This window comes from Falco naumanni, chromosome 9 (genome assembly GCF_017639655.2).
Source record: "Falco naumanni isolate bFalNau1 chromosome 9, bFalNau1.pat, whole genome shotgun sequence".
In the NCBI taxonomy this organism is placed as follows: domain Eukaryota; kingdom Metazoa; phylum Chordata; class Aves; order Falconiformes; family Falconidae; genus Falco; species Falco naumanni.
The window spans coordinates 26,880,089-26,901,071 of record NC_054062.1 but is presented as its reverse complement, the minus strand read 5'-3'; the positions used below and the strand labels follow the sequence as shown (position 1 = coordinate 26,901,071).

Genomic DNA, 20,983 nt, shown 5'->3' with positions numbered 1-20,983 from the left:
AAGGAGGGCACAGGGATTAGACTGGTGTTGGGGGACAGGCTGACTTCTGGCCCAGAAAGCTTGCAGATAGTCTGCAGTAGATAAGAGAGCTAGGGCTGCAGGGAAAGTCACTCCATTGCTTGCTACACTCTTAGTTTAGTCCGCTGCTGCTGGCTATTTTTGAACAGGTGACTGGCCAAGGCAGACAGCAGGGCTATCTTTAGTTCATTATTATTTAGTAGGAAATTCTAGGCAGGTGGGCATCAAACGTGAGATAGATCTGTTATAATAGCACTTAGGCCTTTCTGTACCTAAGATACATTAATCATCTGAAAAGTTTTAACTGGATGTGACAAATGCTAAGGTAAAAAACCCAACCCACAGGTCTGTGAATGATCTGTTTTGGATTATTTTATTTTAATTTCAGATGTTTCCCTGATCATCTTTACAGTTTGCTTGAACTCTGTCTCGGTATCATGCATGTTTTATCATTTTATCGACTTTTGTTACATAGGCCTTTTGTGTATGTAAAGTAAGGACAAAATATGAAAAAGTCATATTAGATGGGGACATTGCAGGTTTTTCTCCTTATGTCTGTACCTAACAGATAAGGGAGATACCAGCTTCTGGCTTCTGTTTGGAGAAGGATGCATCCTCAGCAACTTCATGCCCGCTGTTTCTCGCTCATGTGCCCTGAAATGAGTTAGTTTTCTCCTGTACTGGAAATGATCCCACCTTGCCAAAACTAATAGTTTGCACTTTCCAGTTCCTCTGGTAGAGGAAAAAGGTTTTGCTTATTTTGTAAAGGTGCAGCTGGACTACAAAAAGCTTATTTGGGGAAGCTCGCTGATTATTCTGTCATACTTCCTATATTCAAGCAAAGAATGCAAAGAATTTCCCAGACGTTGCTGTATTTTTATAACCAAGTCTGCCCAGGGAAGCAACTGGGAGAAAAATATATTTTCTATTAGTGATATTCCCCCACCCCTGGACCGTGATCGTAGAGTGTGTATTTCCTGGGTAGAGCAACTTGATCTAAATAGTCTAACTGCAATAATTTAATTTCCAGTCATTACTTTTATGGGGAAGTTTGATTTCATGCTCATTTCCAGTATATTAATGGTTTGCTTAATCCATAGGTTTAGCAACCCACATTACTACTAAGGTAGTTTAACACAATTTTTTAACAGGTCTAACAAGGAAGACAATTTTTTTGACATTTAAAATGTATCTTTTTAATGGTACACAAAGTTGAGAATACAAGGTTAATGTTTTATGCTTAAAAATAGAGTTCTATAATTTGAACTTAATTATGTATTATTTTTTTTTTAGTACATGAGATCACTTAACAACTTCAGGGCTGAACAGCCTCACCAGCATGCAATGTATTATCTCCGACTCCTGATGACAGAAGTTGCTTGGACCAAAGATGAATTAAAAGAAGCTCTAGATGGTAATGTTCTCTGAGCTATTTTTTTTTTTCTTTACAGAAAATGTCTTGTTACTGAACTAATGAGGAAGAGGAAATTTCAAACGAAGAGATTGAATTGATTTTGGTGATAGCTGAAGAACTCTTCCCTACCCTTATGTTACTCTTTTACAACAAAGGGCTGTTACTGGGACAGCTTGCAAAATATCTTGTAATACCTTCTTGGAATACACCAAGCTATTCTTTTCAAGAGGAAGGTCTAGCTTTGTATTTATTTAGGGGGGTGGATTTGGAATATACATCCGTAGTTGTTGCAGACAGACACGTGCCATACTGTTTGAAGTTGCAATGCTGAAAAAAAGATAGACTCTATAGGTGCCCTGAGCCAGCTGCACAGGGGTGTGTGGTTTTTCTATAGGATTGCTCCAGGATAGAAGTAGAAATGTTTAGTTGTATAGTATCTTGAATGATTACAGGTATGTCTGAGATTAGCAGTTGTGCCAGTGCTGCCTGTGAAGTCAATGATAAAACTAATGCTGTTTTTCATGGCAGTGGGTTCAGCTATATGTAGGTCATTCCTTTTTTAATGACTACTGATTTTTGAAAGAATAAGAGATTTTCTGTTCCATAAAGTTGTCATTATAAGATTAATGCTATTGTATTCAGCATAAGGATGGCTAAAAATGGAGTGCTGGAAAGGAATGTTGTCTACTTAGCACTGCTGGAAATCTGCTTGAAATACAGGGAGCTTATGTGTAATTTTTTTTTCCTCTTTTCCTCTCTTAAATTCAATGTGACTGTAATCTTTTGCACTATTAATAAGCAATTCTAGAAGCAAAAGTCAATATTAGGATTATAGAAAAATAAAAAGTTCATTTGGAGTCAGGGAAAAATGTGGAAATTAATTTTTTACTGGTGGTCAGTTACCCCTCTTAAGTGAGGGAAAGACTGGTAAGCATGGTATAGGTTTTTCTCATAAAAATCTGTTAGGTATGTATGCATGCCCCACTGAATATAACTGAGTGATCTCATAATCTTGATTGAATTTTTCTTTTCAAAACTTCTGTGAGATAAAGGAGTATTGTTAGTTTTTATTTTAGTTGAGAAAAAGACAAAATGAGAAAATGGTTTAGTGATACAGTATGGATATTCTTGTAGCGACAAGGGAACTAAGAATGGAGATGTTGAATTTGGGATGAACACCCTATCAATTCAACCATCCTTCCTCTCTTATTCCATTGATTCTATACATTAAACTGTCCTTTGCATTATATATGAAAACTGCTTTGCAAAGACAGGCTAGCATAGGATGTGTGTGTATGTGTACCCTGAGATATATTGCAAAAATTGTGTATTGTTAGTTACAAAGGTACTATCAAAACAGCATATTGGAGTTGAGGTTCCTTTTTTAGTCTAAATGGTAAATGCACAGTCTGCTTCTCAAGCGTTGTAAACTACATGCTGCCTGTTTAGTTCATCACTAAAGCTTTATCTTGGAACACCACCTGAACGATTGCAACTGTTTTCTCTGGAGATTGTGTGTTTGCTCAGCACAATTGGCAAGAAGGCTCTTTTTTTTTTTTTTTTTTTTTTCTTTTTTTCTTTTTTTTTGAATCTGGGTCAAACAGTATGTGAATTCTAAGCAAAACAACCAAATGATGACTGCTGCTATTTAGACCTAGAAATTTTCCAGTGTTTCATTTTTAAGGAGAGATTCACTTTTTTATGATAATGAGTTTCTTCTCCTCTAAGAAATGCGCTGTATCTAATGATGAGTTAGGTGTTACTTAATGTAAAAACACATGTAATTGATCTAACTGTCTAAATATCTATTCTAGATGTCACTCTTCCCCGCCTCAAGGCCTTTATAGCTCAGCTGTTGTCACGGTTACACATTGAAGCTCTTCTCCATGGCAATATAACAAAACAGGTTGGTGTGATACTTCCTTTAATAAAACAATTTTTATTTAAAAGCAGCATAAAAAATGGAAGATTAGTTGTAATCTTCTCAGATTAATCTTCTCTTAAAGCAGTTTTGCCAAATGTGGTTTCATAATTTGACTTTGTACTTTTTTATCTTTCTGGGAGTATCATAGTGTTATGTTTTCCCACCTCAGATTTATTAGGCTAAGTGCTTGCAAGGAGGGGAAAAACAAAAGGATGAAGGAGCCAATAGCACTGGATTCACAAAGTTTTCTTTCTCAAGGATGTCTCTAAAATATTTTTAAAATTATCTTATAGATTATTTTTCATGTGGAGGAATGTAAAAAATATTGACACTTTTTTCCTTCCTTATTTCTTACACATCTGTATATGAAAATCAGTTCCTTATGAAATATAACTGAATGACCAGATTTTTTAGATTTCCATGACGATGCAGTCATAGCAGAGAAATACATTTTTTAGTTGGCATAATGGGTGGCTATTGAAGAGTCCTGCAGCTGGAGAACTGGGAGGGTTGTACTGTTATGCCCATAGCTGTGTAATGTTTAGAAATGATCTGCAAACCTCCCTGAACAGATGCAGGTAGGAAAACTTCTCTGTCCTTCAGTGCCTGTGATGTGATCATCATTGACAAAGCTCAGAGATTTTAACCTGGGTCTAAGAATTTTTTCCAACTAAAGTGAAATCAAAATTTACGGACTTTTGTGACACCTTTCAATACTGAAAAAATTTTTAGTGACTTTAGGAAAAATTAGACCGATCCAGCAGCTTAAAATTCCCATTTCTTCTTGAATTAATTTAATTCTGGTATTTTTTCTTTGAATGTTCCTTTTATTTATTTGCTGCAAGTGGATGAATAGTAAACTAATCCAGTGCAAAACATCTCTCTGAACAGTCTTGTGGTAAATATTTTGTTTTAATATGGTGACCTGATTGGAAGAATATATAGTACTTTCCTCTAACCTTTCAAACTGTGTTTTGTTAGACCTTCAGTCTTTTTGTCTTTGATGTTGGGTGGGGCATCTGTTTATTAAGTTTTCAGACCTTTTGTATGTTTTTGGTAAGATCACTTGTGTTACGAGTTTGTGGCAGTGCAGACTGAAAGATTTTGGCTTTCAGCTAAAACTATTTTGTAGCAAGTTACTGTAATTCCATTATGCAGGCTACAAGAACATACAACCCTTAACGGGTAAAGCTTTTGAAGTTAAATCCTTCAATGAAAGCAATGATTTTTAAAATTTGTTCACTGCTTATCGTTGTTTAATTATTATTATTTTAAGACATCAAATACAAGAAAGGGTCTGGGAAATGAGTACTAATACTACCAGCATATCAGTGGCATGCATGTTTGAACTTAATCGTTAATTCGTTTTCTTAAAATTCCATCTGCTGAGATGTCATTTGCTTTGCAAATATACACTGTAGATACCTCGTTTTCAAACTTTGAAAGATGAGTACATCAAAGTGGTGAAAGGAAAGGAAAAAAAAAAGGCCATTGAACTTTAATTTCAGAAGTGTTAGGGAGGAGTAGAGGTAGTTAAACAAGTAGACAAGGTAAATGTAAAAAAAAAAAAAGTAAAACCCACCGCAAAACCCTTGTTCCCCAACCCCTGCTTCTTCTCATCTCCTTAACTTCTACTGTATTTTTATTAAATTATAATATCCCTACTTTCTTCTCTCTCTATATATATTTTTTTTTTTCTTCTTTCCTTTTCCCCCCTTATGTCACCATCAATAACTGGAAAGTCTTACCCTGTTGTTAGGTACAGAATAACTAATGTCCATTAAAAATCCTTTTTTGTTTTCTCTTCCAGGCTGCATTAGGAATTATGCAGATGGTTGAGGACACTCTCATTGAGCATGCTCATACAAAGCCACTCCTTCCAAGTCAGCTAGTGAGGTACAGAGAAGTGCAACTTCCAGACAGTAAGTTAAATGATTTATTTAAATTTTTAAAATGCATATTAAATTGAAATTCTCTTTGCTAATGGCATTTTAAAATGAATATTGCTCTGTTGCTAGGAGTTTGTTTTGAAATCAGACTTACTCCAAATTATTTTAAACTTCAAATTTAAAAATATAATCAAGGTGTGAGTTTTGTTAATAATACTATACACTAATATATCATCTTTCTGGTATACTTGAAAATTAATTTGATTTCCATTTTAATCTGTGTATCTAAACTGCTTGGGAGCTGGAACTAGATGATCAGTAAGGTCCCTTCCAGCCCAAACCATTCTATGGTTTTGTGATTCAGTCCGAGTTCATTCGGTATGATTTATGGAAATAAGAGCCATGTCCCACTTCTTGCTACACATAGTATACATATTTGAATAAGAGCCATCCTTTGAGCACTTTCGAGTATTTATTGACCATTCAGTGAAGGATTGTCCTAAAATGACTCTTGCTTTTTAAGAAAACTATAAGCTTTCACTCAAGTAATTCTGGGTTTTTTCTAATATAAATCTGATCTCATAGTGCTTATGTATGATTTTTCTTCTATTGTGAAAAAAAATAATCTTATATATAAGAAAGGAGGCTTAAGGCATTGCTGGGAGTTACACAGGAGTGATGACATATATAGCTACACAGCCAAAGCCATTTATCCATAGCTGATAATCAGCCTGTGGAAACTTACTATATACCAAAGAAGCTATTGGTATTGACAAATTGTCTTTAGAAGCTATTTACACAGTAGAAGCAATGCAGAATTCCACTCTTGTTCCAAAAACATTTGTTTGAGGAGAAGTAGACAGTTTCAATTTACTTGCCAATTTGCTTGGGCTATGACATTTCAATGTGTTACAATAATCTTTTCTGTATTTGTTTCAAGAAAAGTATGCTGTTAGTGGAAATTCTGCTTTAATAGTCCTAGACCATTTATTATAGCTCCATTTCACAAGTGATAGACCATTATCCTTTTACTTGTGGACAATAACAATATACATTTTTATGAACTTAAATATTTTAACTTTGTCTTTAGGAGGTTGGTTTGTATATCAACAGAGAAATGAAGTTCATAACAATTGCGGCATTGAAATATATTACCAGACAGACATGCAGAGCACTTCTGAGAATATGTTTTTGGAGCTCTTTTGTCAAATCATCTCAGAACCATGCTTCAATACTCTGCGCACCAAGGAACAGTTGGGTAAGTTTCCCCACAGTGATTAAGTGTCTGTATACACACATGTGTGCATACTCACGACTTACATGAGACATGATGAGGTGTTCTTTCCCTGCTTAGTGAATGCCATTTAAAGGGCACTTGGTAAATGTAAACAATTTTAACTGCTGATGACTCAAAGGGATGTTACTGTGCACAGACTCTAAAGTGAGAGGAAGCAAGCATAATTTTTAAGATAAGTCTGAAATATCTGAAACCAACTCTGGCTTAAAAAAAAACTTGATCACTGTACAGACAATTTCTTATTTAGAATTTTTGTCAGAAGGAGATTAGATCAGTTTCCTAAATTTTAGATCTTCTTAAAGAATCAGTAGTAGTTTAGTCTTTTCTGCTTGTGATCCTACTTACAGGTACACTTGATGATTCATAAGCCCTATCTTAGGGATACTGCTGTATGGGTAATGGTAAGCTGCCTTGTTGCTAAAAACCTAAATACATTTCAGGCTTTTTAAGAATACAGCTGTTCACCTATAAGCACAAATAATTGTTACCTGAACCAGTAAGACTTGAGAACTGGTAAGGTTGTTCCAAACAGGGTAACAAGGAGAGACAGAGACTTTGAATGATGGCTTGCATGACTGAAATACTGACGAGGAGGAGTACAGTTTTTCCAAAGGTGAGAGGCAGGAGAATGTCTCAGTGTGATGACCTATGAACTACCAGGAATGTCAGGCAAGATGAACCCTTTTGTGAGCAGCTAGCAGAACCAGCCATACCATTTTCATCATGGGGATTTAAACTGTCTAGATACCTGAGAAAATAGGGCTGGACCTAGGTTATTTACCAAGTTTTTGAAATGTGCTGGTGGCAGGTTTTGTGTAGAAGTTGGAGGTAACAGCTAAAGAGAAGAGGGGGAAACAATAAGGAAGAACTTCATTTTTCCAGCACTGTGTAACTGCCAAATGATAGAGTTCACAAGACTTAGGAGGGAAGACAGTTGAAGTACCAGCAAAATTCAGTAAACTTTATGGAATTGTTAATAAAATCTCAGAAAGCTAAGGGAAAAAGAAATTCAGGAGTTACCAATTCACTAAACAGTAGAAGCAGTAACAAGAACTCATTCAATAAATGCTTTAGCAGTATGAGAAAAAGGAAAAGTTAGCAGTGGTGGAACAAAGTGTCAAAATGTTTTAGGATGGCTTTGTTAGTTTTCACTTAACATGTCAACTGTGACCAGATGATTTCCAAAATAAATACTGGTGATCAAAGTCCGGCTTACCTCTGAACAGGAAAATAACAGATTAAAGCTTGTTCAGGTAAATTAGAAGCTTTTAAAGAGTTCAGGCATGATGAATTCTACATTACATCAAAAAAACCCAGCCAACCAAACAAAAGAAACCAAACCACAGCAAAACCCAAAACAATCAAAATCATGGAATCTTGGAATTGGAAGTCTTATAACTGAGAATTTGCGGATGATAGATGAAAAACTGGAAAAATAAATATGGGTGAATGCTATATGTTTCCTTAAAAAAGGAAAGAGAAGAGCAGAGCAGTGAGCTTAATTTTGATTCCTGGAAAACATGGAATAAGTTATCAAACCAGTTCTGAATTGATAAAAGTTAAATGAGAGACTACTACTGAACAAACTCAGGTCAAACGAACCTAACTTTTTTGTACAGACTTTGGCTGTATGGATGGAAGTGGTGATGCCGTAGGTCTCTCTTTGATAGTATGAAAGGCACATAATATTCTCAAACAAGCTAGAGAGAGTGTCTAGGTGGAGGTGCTACACATTTGGATGCAAGACTGTTTGGAAGGTCATGAGTGGAGAATAGATAATAGTTCTTTTGAAAAATGGTGTTCTACAGAGCTCTATTGTCATCCAGTGCTTTCTAGTATTTTAATCAAAACTCTGGATGATAGAAGAGTGAATGTAGTTACTAAATCTTCAGATAATACCAAGCTGGGAGAGGCTGCAAGTGTGTGGAAAGATAGAATTAGAATTCAAAATTAGTTTGACATTTTGGAAACAGGACTTGAATGAAGATAAGATGCAGTTTGGTAGGAACAGTTTGGCAGGTATAATCAATGGCATAGATACAAGCTAGGAAGCAGCTGGCTAGGTAGCAGTTGTACAGAAGACAATCCACAGGTTGCAGTGGATCAGAAGTAGAACATAAATAAGCGGTGTCGTACTGCTGTGAAAAACACTGGGATTTATAAATGGGAGCTTCCAAGATGCACACACAGTAACAGTCCTATATCGTTCATGTAAGGACTTTGAAATACTTATCTGGTTTTGACATATAAGCATCAAGCAATTATTAGAGAGCTATAAAACAACATTGAAAAGACTGAAATGTGACAGTTTTGTTATTATAAGAGGAGGGAAAGACCAAAGAAAGGCTTAGTGGTTCAGATAAGCAAAAGCTGCAACAAAAATGAAGTGAGTAATGCTTTCTTTGTATCTAATTGAAATAGTGGGTTTACATTGCAGCAAAGAGAATTCAGGTTAGATATGATGAAAAAATAATAAGTTCCTAATGTTAAGTCTAATGAAGCACTAGAATGCAGCTTAATTTTGAGCTACCTAAGCCTGATGACAGAATTCCTTTTGTTCTGTCTTGGTCTGCCTCATCTCCTCCTTGCCCCTCCCCTGAACTGATATTTACCTTGTTGAAATAAAGATGTTTTTTAAAAAAATACCGTGGCATATTTTGAAAACCTGCATTATTTCCTTTATAATACATAATTAAACTTTGCATAAAATTACATTCCTGCCAAATGTGCCACGTTTGGCAAACAACACTGGAACAAGGGACTTCTTTTAGTCTGTGACTATTCTTGTTTTGCCAAGGTTACATTGTGTTCAGTGGTCCACGTCGGGCAAACGGCATACAAGGACTGCGATTTATTATCCAGTCGGAAAAGCCACCACACTATTTAGAAAGCAGAGTTGAAGCGTTCTTAAAAACTATGGAGAAATGCATAGAAGATATGACAGAAGAGGCCTTCCAAAAACACATCCAAGCTTTAGCAATTCGTCGTCTAGACAAACCAAAGAAGCTGTCTGCAGAATGTGCTAAATACTGGGGAGAAATCATTTCCCAGCAGTATAACTTTGACAGAGGTAAGACAAATTATAATTCCTTTAAAACTGGATGCTGTAGTTTGGCTACACTTGTGCCTGTTGAGTGTCATATTCGTTTGGGAACAACTTAAATTTTTACATAGCCTTTGCATAATTTCATATAGGTTTTGGATTTGTGTCCTCTAAGTTGTATTTCTTCCTTCTTCCCTGAGAAAATACCTCATTTGTGGAGCCTGTGCTCTCACTGCTGTGGGAGCCGTTAGTAATAGAGATTAGCGTGCTCCCTAATGCTCAGCCACGTGATGGGGATTGGTGGATGTGACCTTCATTGGCTTTCCGTTCTTCCCCTTAAAGTTCATTGAGACATAGAGTAGGTCGAGGATTGGAAGTGGTTTGAATGCAAATGTTGATGTCGCATAAACTCAAGTTTCTTTCTGTGATGTTCAGCTGTCTGTATTACCTACATGCCTAACCCTTGACTGAGATTCAGATACACTTTGACAGTCCTGACAGTGCACACATTCACATGAACCCTGCTCCTCTTCCCACTGTGCAGTTCTTTCGAGGGAGTGGTGGCGGAGGCAGCAGGTATCTTGACTGACATGTGGCCTGCCTCAGCTTAGAGTAGGCTTGAAGAAACATAATTTTTTTTTCCATCCGTGATACTTTGAAGATTATAAACTTACAGAAAACCACATGAGATCCAACTTGTAGTACTGTTACTGAAAACGGACGGACAGTTATTTACATTGTGATCCTACATAGTATTTAAGTTGTGTTTTTCCATTTTTCATCATTGTTTGAAGATTTTTAATCTAAAATGCTGAGATATATTAGTAATATAGTTTCTAACGTAAAAAAACCCCAAACAGCTTTAGGTAGAGATCAGCATTTCCTCACGTTTTCAGGTCTCGACTCTTTATTCAGAGCTATAATTTTCCATCTTCCTCCATAATATACTTCCTACATAAAACTCACTTTGTATCCTGTGCTTCTCTTCAGCTTTACATGCACAGTATTGAGCATGTAAATATCACAGATTTCCACAATAGCAAATACAGTCATTTTGGTTGACAATGATTAACTGAACTGGTTTAATAATAAAGAGTTTTGAATTGTTATCTAGCTTGGTCTCGAGAGAATGAGAACTGCTGACAAGGTTTCATGCCTAAGTATAAGGAGAGGCTCAGGAACTTACCCCATCGAGTACTTTCTGTGTGTCCGATGAAACAGTTTCTGCCTTAAGTGTTTCTGTTTTTACTATACTTGGATCTGTATTTCCTCTCTGGAATATCCGACTGCTAGCTGTAGCCATATCTTTAATATCTAAATCCCACTCAAGTTATTACTTCCCTTGATTTTTATATCTTGAATTCCCCTCTACCCACTAGTAATTTTATTTCATTAATAATTCTCTTGTCAAAATCAGAAATTCATATTCCAGCCTGAAGAAGTAAAGGGTTTTTTTCTTCAGGTTTTTACATTTTTATTATGACTACTTTTATGGTTTTGCTTAAAAATTTTATCTCAAATGTAATTAATTTTTGTTGATTTTTCAAAGATTTATTTTCTCCATGTAGAACTTCATATTAATGACTTATAGCCTGCCTCACAGACTTGTTAGCTGCATTATTTGTTCTCTTGCATGCACACATTTCTTTCTTGATCTTCCTGCTAAGAAAAGCAAGCATGCCTGCAACAAAAAAACCATTCTGGCTTATGCAGGAATGATATTTCATGATTAGTTCATTAAAATTTAATTTATATGAAGCAATGTAGCTACTGAGACACATTGTTTCCAGATACCTCAAAGGTTATTGTTACTTAACAGGTATGACGTAGGCACTATTCCTTACATTTATTTAAAAGTACATCCTGCCAAGGTGCATCCTACCATCCTGTTCCCTAACTGTGAATAAAAGGCATCTACAATCAGGATGCGTTAGAAGTGTGTAACATTGATTTGAAGATAATATGTAGAAGTAGGAGTGTCTTTTTTAGCTACTGAATAACGTACAGTGCAGTCGGTATTCTTCAAACGCGCACTTTTTTTGGTAAATCAAGTGGACTTGCTGAAGTAAAATATTCTGCCAAGCTTCCAATGATACTTCTAGTGATGCAAGTATTAGCTTGAAAGTTAACAGTGAAAGGCTTATCATTTGCAGTCAATTACAGCATCTGCATTTGAAAGAAATATACTTTGAATAAGTAGTGTGCTAATAACCAACTACAATTTGCAGACTTGTTCTAATTTTTGCTATTGTTGTGCAGATAACATTGAAGTGGCTTATCTAAAGACCTTGACCAAGGATGATATTATACAGTTCTACAAGGTAATTTAGTGATGTAGTTGGAAAGGGCTGTAGATATAACTGGATGTTATTTGTGTGAACTATGAAAGCATATAGTTATGCCTGTTTTAGGTAGATGATATGATTGATGCAGATACCTTAATAATAATAATCTTGTTTCCTGAATCTGACTTAGTTTAATGGCATCTAGCATACTGTAAAATTTGTGGAGAAGGATTGGTTTTTGTTACGGGTTTTTTTTCTTCTTACCAGCTCTTAGTCTTCTCTTGTCTCATTTATCCTTCCTTTATGAATAAGTTAGGCAGAACAAAGGAGCAGCATAATGATGCAATAATTGTATGTTGCAGCTCAGCATGAAGTTGCTAGACAGATATCTAATATAAGCAATTGAAATACTAGGGGTGTGTCCCCCCCGAATAAATTGGGCCTCATTCTTTTCATTTTGTAACAGTTTTCATGGACAGTGATAATTCACTAGATTGTGAAGTGTACGTAATATTTTATTACTTACAGAGCAGCTAATAGCTCAGGGAGTACTTTGAAAAATAATGTAGATATATATCCTTGGAATTCATTATTGGATGGAAAAAATTCTGCCCGTGAAGCAGCATGTGTATGTGTGTATCTGTGTGTTCTTGTTTTTCTTTCTTAGAAGGGGGCTAGTGTTATTCCAAATAATTTCTCTTTTGTATTCAGTTTTATTATTTTCACTATCCAAGGTCATTTTTATATTAGCATCTATTTTTATGGGACAGTCTTAATGCTTAAAACTGGTTCTTATTTACATGGCACAGTGAACACTTAACATTTTAGTCTTTTTTTTAATTATTATTATTAATAGTATGATAGCATGGGTGAAGATTGCAACAAACTTAGTAAATGGAATTCTTGTAGCCAGCCATCGTTTAATAAATACTAACTTGATTCACATTCTGGTTTTGTAGAATTATATACTATTTTGCTTACACTAATGCTTAATACATGATTATCCAGTATTCCAGAGCAGAAATAGCTGGCTAGATTGGTGAGGTAGTCCAGCTGAGTTAAATAATTGTGTTCAGGGTGATACGCTTCACGAAGGCCGCTAGGGATTGAAAATTCTGCAGAGATTTTAGGTTGCATTCCTGATAATGTGATAGTTAATGGCTGAATTTATGTTACTTCCAGTTTTTCTGAGTCCCAAACAGTAGATAAATTCCTTAACTTGTTTGTAAAATAATTCAAAGTACTGTATGGATGGCTCTTAATAATATTTGAAGTGACACCCCAAAATTCATCCCTCATTTTAAAGCTTAAATTAAATGCTTTCATTCTTCTACTGTTTTATAATGTCTGAGTGATACTTCCCACACCTGAAGGACTTGATGTTTTTTACTGTAGGTGCTGTTGGCAATAGATGCTCCCAGAAGACACAAGGTATCAGTACACGTCCTTGCAAGGGAAATGGATTCCTGTAAGTATTGTGCTGAATATAGCATTTAATCAATTCCTGTTCAAGCAAGTCCTAGTTAAAGACAACCATGTTATGTGATACAAATGCACTGTAAGAAGAACTCAGCCCTGGAGTTTATATATGTTTCAGAGGAAAAAGTATTTCTTTTTACAGGTTTTCTTCACATGGGTGCTTCAAATTTTCTGATTGATGTTTGTGACAAAGTTCTTCAGCCATTCTGAAATGTATCGATACTAAAACTTGGTATCTTAAACTAGCACCTAGTTCTTCAACAGGCTATTCTAAAACAAACTTAAAACTCTGTAATAGTCCTACAGGGAAAAACAAAATTCGGATTTGCAGTTATCAATACAATGTGGTTTGGTTTGGTTTGGGTTTTTTCCTGACAAGCAATGAATGGATCCACAACTTTATTCAAGCACTGCTAAAGGGAAAAAAACACCACAAAACAACCACCAACCAACCCTCTGGGAATGCAAACATTATATTTCAACTTGAGAAAGTTGAAGTTTATTCAGGTTTTATTTTCAAATAATCTAGATTAGCTGTGCATTGTATACTGTGGTGTTCTGTGTTAGAATTCAAGAAGGAAAAGGTTAAAAGTGTTTTTCACTAATATAAATAAACAGAAGGGAAAAACCTCTATGTTGTTCTGTGCGGATTTTGTACCAGTTTTACTGGACTTAAATTCCAACAAGTAACTGGTTGCAAAATCAAGACTATTAAAGGCTTGTCCATAGAACAGAAAGAAGCAGATAGCTGTGTGCCTATCATGAAACACTTCCAGTCTCAGAACGATTGATTTTTTATGGTACTGTAGAATTTGTAACTCTGCAGCTGAGTAAGGAAGAATTGCTTCAAAGCATCTTTCCAGTTTTCATGACTAGTCATTGCTAAGTAGAAATATTTCTAATAATTTTCCTATCTAGAGAAGACTTTTTAAAGTCGAATAATTATATTGCCAGAATGGTTTAGCATTTGCTTGAAATACTATCGTCCTAAGACAAGGGTGAGCATGGGAGAAAACCTAAGAAGTGGTTACTCTTACAGAGATTACAGCAAGGTATTCTCTCCTACTTCTCAGTTGTAAACCATTTAATCTGGCAAGTGGCCTCTCTTCTGCCGTGAAAGAGAAATTGGAACTTTAATGTGTTTTCTGTGGCTCCAAATGAGCATTCTTCCAAGAGCAGGTGGCCATCCTCTAGAGAGTAACACAAAGGAGGAAGGCTAAAAGGCTTCCTGGAGAGAACCCTTCCTCCTGCAGGCAGACACACTGTTTTCTGAGAGTGGAAAAGAACCAGAAGCAGTAGAGTAGAAATCTTGGATTTAAGGAGGGTGAAGCACTTGAACTCCCAGGGTGAAGGTTAGGGTTGAAATTTGAGTATGGATGTAGGAGGCCAGTTTAAGGAATTTAAGACTAGAAGTTCTCATGGACAAGTAGATTGGATGCAGGAAAAAGTTTTGGGGGAACTGGAGTAGGGCATGCGTGGGGATGGGCACGGAAGGCTTGGGGTTGCTATCCAGAATTTCGGTACGTAGAGTAACCCTCACGTGTCCATAGGCCTGTCCGCGCTAAAAGGTATGCTGTTGTTGCATTGCTCTTGTTGCATACACCAATGGCATTTACTACTGTTCTCAGAATCCATGCTGAAAAACAATGTTAAGTATTCATGGATCTGTAGGTTAGCAATTTTTATTTCTACATTATAATGTGTAAGTAAAATGAATAAAAGGCACTGCCCCAGCACATGTTCTCAAGTCAAATCATGGATTAAGCTCTTTGTATTGCTACAGACAGCCGTGGATATAAAAGCAAAATCTTCAGAAAATCTTATGTACAGATACTTGAAAATTAATAACCTGTGATACCTCTTATAAAAGAAAACAGTTTATTATGTAAAAGGTACTGATTAAATTATGGTCCTGAATTAATTTTGCTGATGTTAAATAGGCCCTGTTGTTGGAGAATTTCCATGCCAAAATGATGTGAACCTGGCACCAGCACCACCACTACCACAGGTAAAAAGAAAAAACACACAAAAAATCCCAGCCTGTATTCTTAATATAGAAGTTTAGTATTATTAAATATAATATATAAAATATATTTATGTATAATATGTATAAAAATATAGGGAGAAATGAACTTCTTTAATTCCATGCTGTTGTGGGGCTGACATTTCAGATGTTTTCCACATGCATTGTTATCCTTAATAACAGGGAATTTTCCTGATTTTTTTTTTTTTTTTCCTTTTTAACAGTCTGTCTTGTTACCTTTTGTTCCTTCTAGTCCATTGAAATGAAAGCTAATAGTAGTAGTAGAGTATCTACACTGTGGAGTAAATACAGATTATTGTCTGGAAATACTGATTTGTATATGATCAGATGTGTCAAGAGAAAGATGCATATGCATCAACGATTTTATCATCTTTGTTAAAAACAAACAACAACAACAGAAAAACAACCCGAACCCAACAACAACAAAACCAACTATCTGGTCATTATCTTAAAGCTTAAAATATTAATGCATATTCCTGTCAATGTGTAACCTGTGGAGGAAGAAATTTGACAAATTCTATTCATAAAAGTATTATAGATTTCACTTTGTGGTTCAATATGATAGCACTGGACCTTAAATGAATTTTCTTGAAGAAGGATGGTAGTGTTTGCCCCAGCAGATAATTAACTTTTCACAATGCAGTAGTAAGTAGATTTGTGTTCTTATTCAGAAATAATAGGCGAGGTAATCGCCATGGGTGGAGATTTCTTTATGAATTATATGTGGCTATGTTAACCATTATGACTGAAATATTTAAAAGTTGCTTTGTTACTGCAACTAAAAATAATAGCTCATTGAATTGCTATTGTTTTTATGATCTTACCTCTGATACTCAAAGAGTAGGTGGGATGTTCTGAAGTAGAATTTGTAAATGTAAAGACAAGCTCTGCATTTACTAAAGTTCCTGCCATTATTAGTAATGCAATTACGGCATTATAGCTGTTGTTTTAAATTATCTAGAGTAAATATGAAACCATTTATTTCATAAGAAATAACACTATATTTTGGGGATCTTGTAATAGTGAAGCATGAATCACTAACGCAGAAAAGAGCAAGAAAGATGTTTGTATGTAGCTGTAGCAAAAGTTAAAATAAAAGCAAGGAATTTCTCACTTTTCTGATCAAAGATATTGAGCAGACTTTCTCTTGCGTACGCTTCTTTGCAGCCAAGTGTGATTGAAAATATGACAGAATTCAAGCGCAGTCTGCCACTGTTTCCACTGGTGAAACCACATATCAATTTCATGGCTGCAAAACTGTGAAGAACCCCAGTGGATGAAGAAATGCAAATGATCAGTACTGACATGGTTTCAGGGGACTCCACGATGAACAAAATTATTAAATATCATTAGCATAAATGGTTCTGTCCGTTATGAAAGCCCCAAATTACTACTCGGTTCATTTGACATTAGCTGTGTGTTAGGAATAGAGAGCATATAAAAATCAGTTGTGGTCATGTGTCATTTATATAACAGACAACCTGTTGAAAATCAAAATCAACTGAAACAATAATAATAAAAAACTTGTAGATGCAGTATATTTTTAAAATAGTATATCCCTTCACATTTTCATTTTGATAAAATAACCCTCCAGAGCAAAAAAAATTGCTTGAAATATCCTCGTTACTCCTGAAAAACAGCGTTTAGTATCCCAATAATTATCTTATTGGGGGCTGGAAAGGGTGAGAAAAGTAGGTCCTTTTTGAGATGGGGTCAACAATTTTTCTTAAAAATAGGGACTTTCACATTTTTTTGAAGTGACGTGTTGAACGATACTTTTTTAATTGATCCTTAATGCAACCAACATGTTTTCTATTTAAGTTTTATGAAGACCGGGGTGGGGGGGGGGGGGGAAGGAAATTTGACAACGCAGTAGTAAGTGAGAGAATTGTCTTAATGAGCATAATTGAAGACACGGGCATGATTTTAATCTTTCTATACAGATTTGGGGACATTTTATATTAAAACTAGTAAAATGCTGGAAACACTTTAATAGTGTATCTTACTTTTGTTACCAAAAGTATTGTCCCAGTCTCTTGATACTGTCAACATTCTGTTCAGTTTTTCAGTGTTATTGTGAATTGTTTCCATTTGGTATATAAAATACTTTATTTGGTGTCATTTTTTGTTTTCAGTTGCGCGTTTACTGGTGGAGAACTCGAGCTACTTTGCCTCATTTGTTATGTTAGGTGTAAGTCCAGCAAAGTACTTAATAGTGCAAATAACTTGAAGCACACCTTAGTTCTTGACTCAAGAACAGGTGAATGTCAAATATGGGCCCTGTAGTGAATCAGATACATCATTCTGATACATCTGCGTGGGTCCTTGTCCTTCAGGAAGGCGTTGGGACAGGGCAGTACTGGGTTAGCAGTACTGCTGTAGCACAGGCTGTGGTTTAGGTTGCATCACAAAATGTTTGTTCCTACTTCTTTTAAAAAGGCTGCGCAAAACCCAACAGGATCAAGAGTTATGCTGAAATACTGTATGTATATATATCCATAATTTAGTAAACTGGGAAAACATTCGTGGTAACTAATCTTCACCAAGTTTACTGGCTTCTGCAGAGTTGTCTTGTACTTGGGACAGTCCCCAAATACAAAAAGGTAAGGGAGCATCTTACTAATGATGTTCTCCTACCTGCTTAATGCATAAAATCAATAGTAATAATTCAGACAGGAATAGAGTATGCAAAGCACCGAAGATATAAAATCTGTTCATTGATGGTGGTACTGTGAGTTTGCTTCTTACTGAAAGAACCAGAAACTAAGGCCCTGATGCGACACGCGTGTTGTCATATGTCAGAATCCCGATATATTTGATAGGGCTGTTCTTCTCCTTGAGTCAGTGTTCTTACACGGGCTTTGAAGCCAAAATAAATGAATGGTTGTCAGGGTAAGGGCCTTAAGTTGTGTTTTATCTGAGAGTCTCTTCTAATTGAATAAATGCAGTGTATTTAAAAGTTGTTTAAAGCCTAACAGTACATGTTTCAACATATTTTTAATACATTTTTTGATAATTTGTGATGTAACCTGTTGCCAAAGAAGGGCACTAGCATTTTTTTGTAGCCCAAGAGGAAAAAAATTTAAACATATTATAAGAAAAGCAGTAAAGGTGTCTCTGCTCACCACATTTTTCATGGATCCTTCACATAAAATGGGCTTTTTACCCTCTTGCATTTCACTTTTGTTTATAGTTTTCTTTTAGTAAAAGTATTTGTATTATAGATATTAAAATTTTTGACAACATATTATAAAAATATATATTTTGGGATTTAGTATTTAAACATACCACTCTTACGGTGAATAAAATGAAATGGCTTCTATCATGTGTAAATATATATATATATATATATATATTTTCATGGAAGTACTATCAACTCTAATTTTAACAAATTATATAAATAAATTGGAATAGCAGTGTATTTAATACAAGCTCACAAGTCACGTTTTCCAGAGAAAAAAAATGCAGAATTTCAAAGTTCTGTGACTGGATGTGGAAACCCATGTAGTTTTCCAGCAACTCTTAATTGATTTTAAGTGTTCTCCAGCATTTTACAGTTTCTGAGTTTGATATAGCAGTAAATTTTGATAAACTCAGGCATACTAATGGGTTCATTCTAATGGATCCAAAGCTGCAGTGTCTACAAGCAATAAAAACCTACCTAGAATACACTGTAATTCAATTTTAGTGCTTGTTAATTAGTTTATGTAAGAAACCATAAATTATTATTACATAACTGTAATTTTTGCAAGTGCTATTTTAAGCAGTTGATGTGGAATTGGGTGCATGTGACACAGCCAGTATGACAGAGTGCTAGAGTTATTCTGTTTACAATAAACAATCTGAATTTAATGTTTGGAGTTCTTAATTTGTTTCATTTCAGTTTTTTGCATACTGGTAATGTTACATCTATCAGTCTGTGCATGTTTTTTATTATACAGTGTTTTGCTATCCAGTTGCTTGGACTAGTTACTAGGCTGATACAGCATTGCTGGAAAAGTATTCCCAGTCACTTTCAGGGAAGTTTCAGAGGACTTCCCTGTGTGGCATCCCACACCTTTTAAGGTAGATCCATCTGTGTTGCTCTCTGAGTGTATGAAATCTTAATAATATAAAGGTAGAAATATTTGCACAAGACAGGATTTTAATTATCAAATCTGAAAGTGTAATTTCAGAGCAGTGCTGCAGCCACACTGAATTGTGCCTAGCGCAGCTTTACAGTGTTGCTTTTGAGAAATTACTTTCCCTGATCTTTTTTTTATGCGTGCCAAAAGATTATTTTTCGAAAGGTTAGGAGTAAGTGTGACTGTTAGAACAGTAAATAGTGTCAATTCCAAATTCTGACAGTGCAAAGATACAGGTCAGCAGGTACTTCTGCTGTTCCTAATGGGGCTACTTGAAGCAATATTTGACAGTTAGCAACATTAAGAGACAGGTTTTGTCCTTGGCATTGGGAAGAGTGGTTGGTACTCTCAGTGAAGAAATAAAATGCCTGCAACCCACGTGGGAAAGCATTTGACCCTGACATCAGGGCTCTCTTTCTCCACTCCTAGTTGTTAGGGATTGGTGTAAATCTTGACTCATTGGCTTTGTCTTTTGCAAAAATCAAGCTGTCCAGATTGATTGTAACGCTAGTAGTATGTGAAATCTGAAGTCCAGTTCAAAGGAAGAAAGTGTGTAAGGCCAAAGGCTCAGCAGAATGGGAAATGTCACAATTAAACCAACTTGAACTCAAGCATCTAAACAGAATTTAAGGTTGAAAATATTTATGGTTTCTTAAATATCTGTAAGCCACCCCAAGGCTGTTAATGGAAAGTGCAGCATTAAGGGATGTAGGCACCACACTGCCGAGCATTTGCTGCTGTTAACTTTGAGGACTTCCTCTGCAGTGATGCAATGCAAAATTCTTACAGTTCTTGGCTGTTTGTGCAGTGGCTGGGGGAGGATACACAGCTCCAAGTGGGCTTCAGGTTCCTGTTGCTCTGAGCAAGGAATTGACTGGGCTTGGCCAATGGGAAACTCTAGTGAGAGGCGTCCAGGTTTAAATCCCACATCTTTCTGAGGATCCATCACCACCTCACTGTGTGTTAGCTGTCCTTCCTTCTGCTTCAGACTTCCGTTACAGCTTTTCACTACCTGCTCGGCTTTCCTTTCAAGAAGGGGGAGTAAGGAATCGTGGTACTTCTGTAGTGACTGCCAAAGATAATGTAAACTTTTCACTGGAGCAGCAGCAGCTAGAACTCAGGACCCCCCTTCCAGCCCTCCCCTCCACCCGTACGCAGAACTGGGGATCCAGTGGTATGTGTGGGCTCATACATGCACATAGTCTTACTCTGATTAGAAGAGATTCCCTTCAACAGAAGTCCCCAAGCTATGTTACTAACCTCTGGGAAGTGGGGAAAAATAGGCTAGAGAAAATTCTAATAGAAGGTGGAAATTAAGTTGATTTTTTTGTTTGTTTGGTTTTTGTTTTTGTTGGTAACTCGCACTAACCACTGAGTTGTGGTGCAGAAGAACACGCTTTTTATATGAAGTCTGTTGTAAAGGATGAACTCCTGTGAGGGCAGAGATAGAAGACAACTGTTTGTGA

The 20,983-nt window shown here is 35.9% G+C and overlaps 1 protein-coding gene across 3 annotated transcripts in view; it reads left to right on the top strand.

Annotated features, from left to right (window-relative positions):
• The window catches only part of IDE (insulin degrading enzyme), a 65,770-nt gene extending 46,525 nt beyond the window's left edge, over positions 1 to 19,245 (top strand). For all 3 annotated transcript variants that reach the window (XM_040606847.1, XM_040606848.1, XM_040606849.1), the window contains exons 17-25: positions 1,312 to 1,432; positions 3,247 to 3,338; positions 5,167 to 5,278; positions 6,336 to 6,503; positions 9,340 to 9,612; positions 11,845 to 11,906; positions 13,266 to 13,338; positions 15,290 to 15,357; positions 16,561 to 19,245. In XM_040606847.1, the coding sequence (XP_040462781.1) occupies positions 1,312 to 1,432; positions 3,247 to 3,338; positions 5,167 to 5,278; positions 6,336 to 6,503; positions 9,340 to 9,612; positions 11,845 to 11,906; positions 13,266 to 13,338; positions 15,290 to 15,357; positions 16,561 to 16,656 (1,065 nt within the window). In that variant the 3' untranslated portion in view covers positions 16,657 to 19,245. The remainder of the gene's footprint in view (positions 1 to 1,311; positions 1,433 to 3,246; positions 3,339 to 5,166; positions 5,279 to 6,335; positions 6,504 to 9,339; positions 9,613 to 11,844; positions 11,907 to 13,265; positions 13,339 to 15,289; positions 15,358 to 16,560) is intronic.
• Positions 19,246 to 20,983: the final 1,738 nt, after the last annotated feature.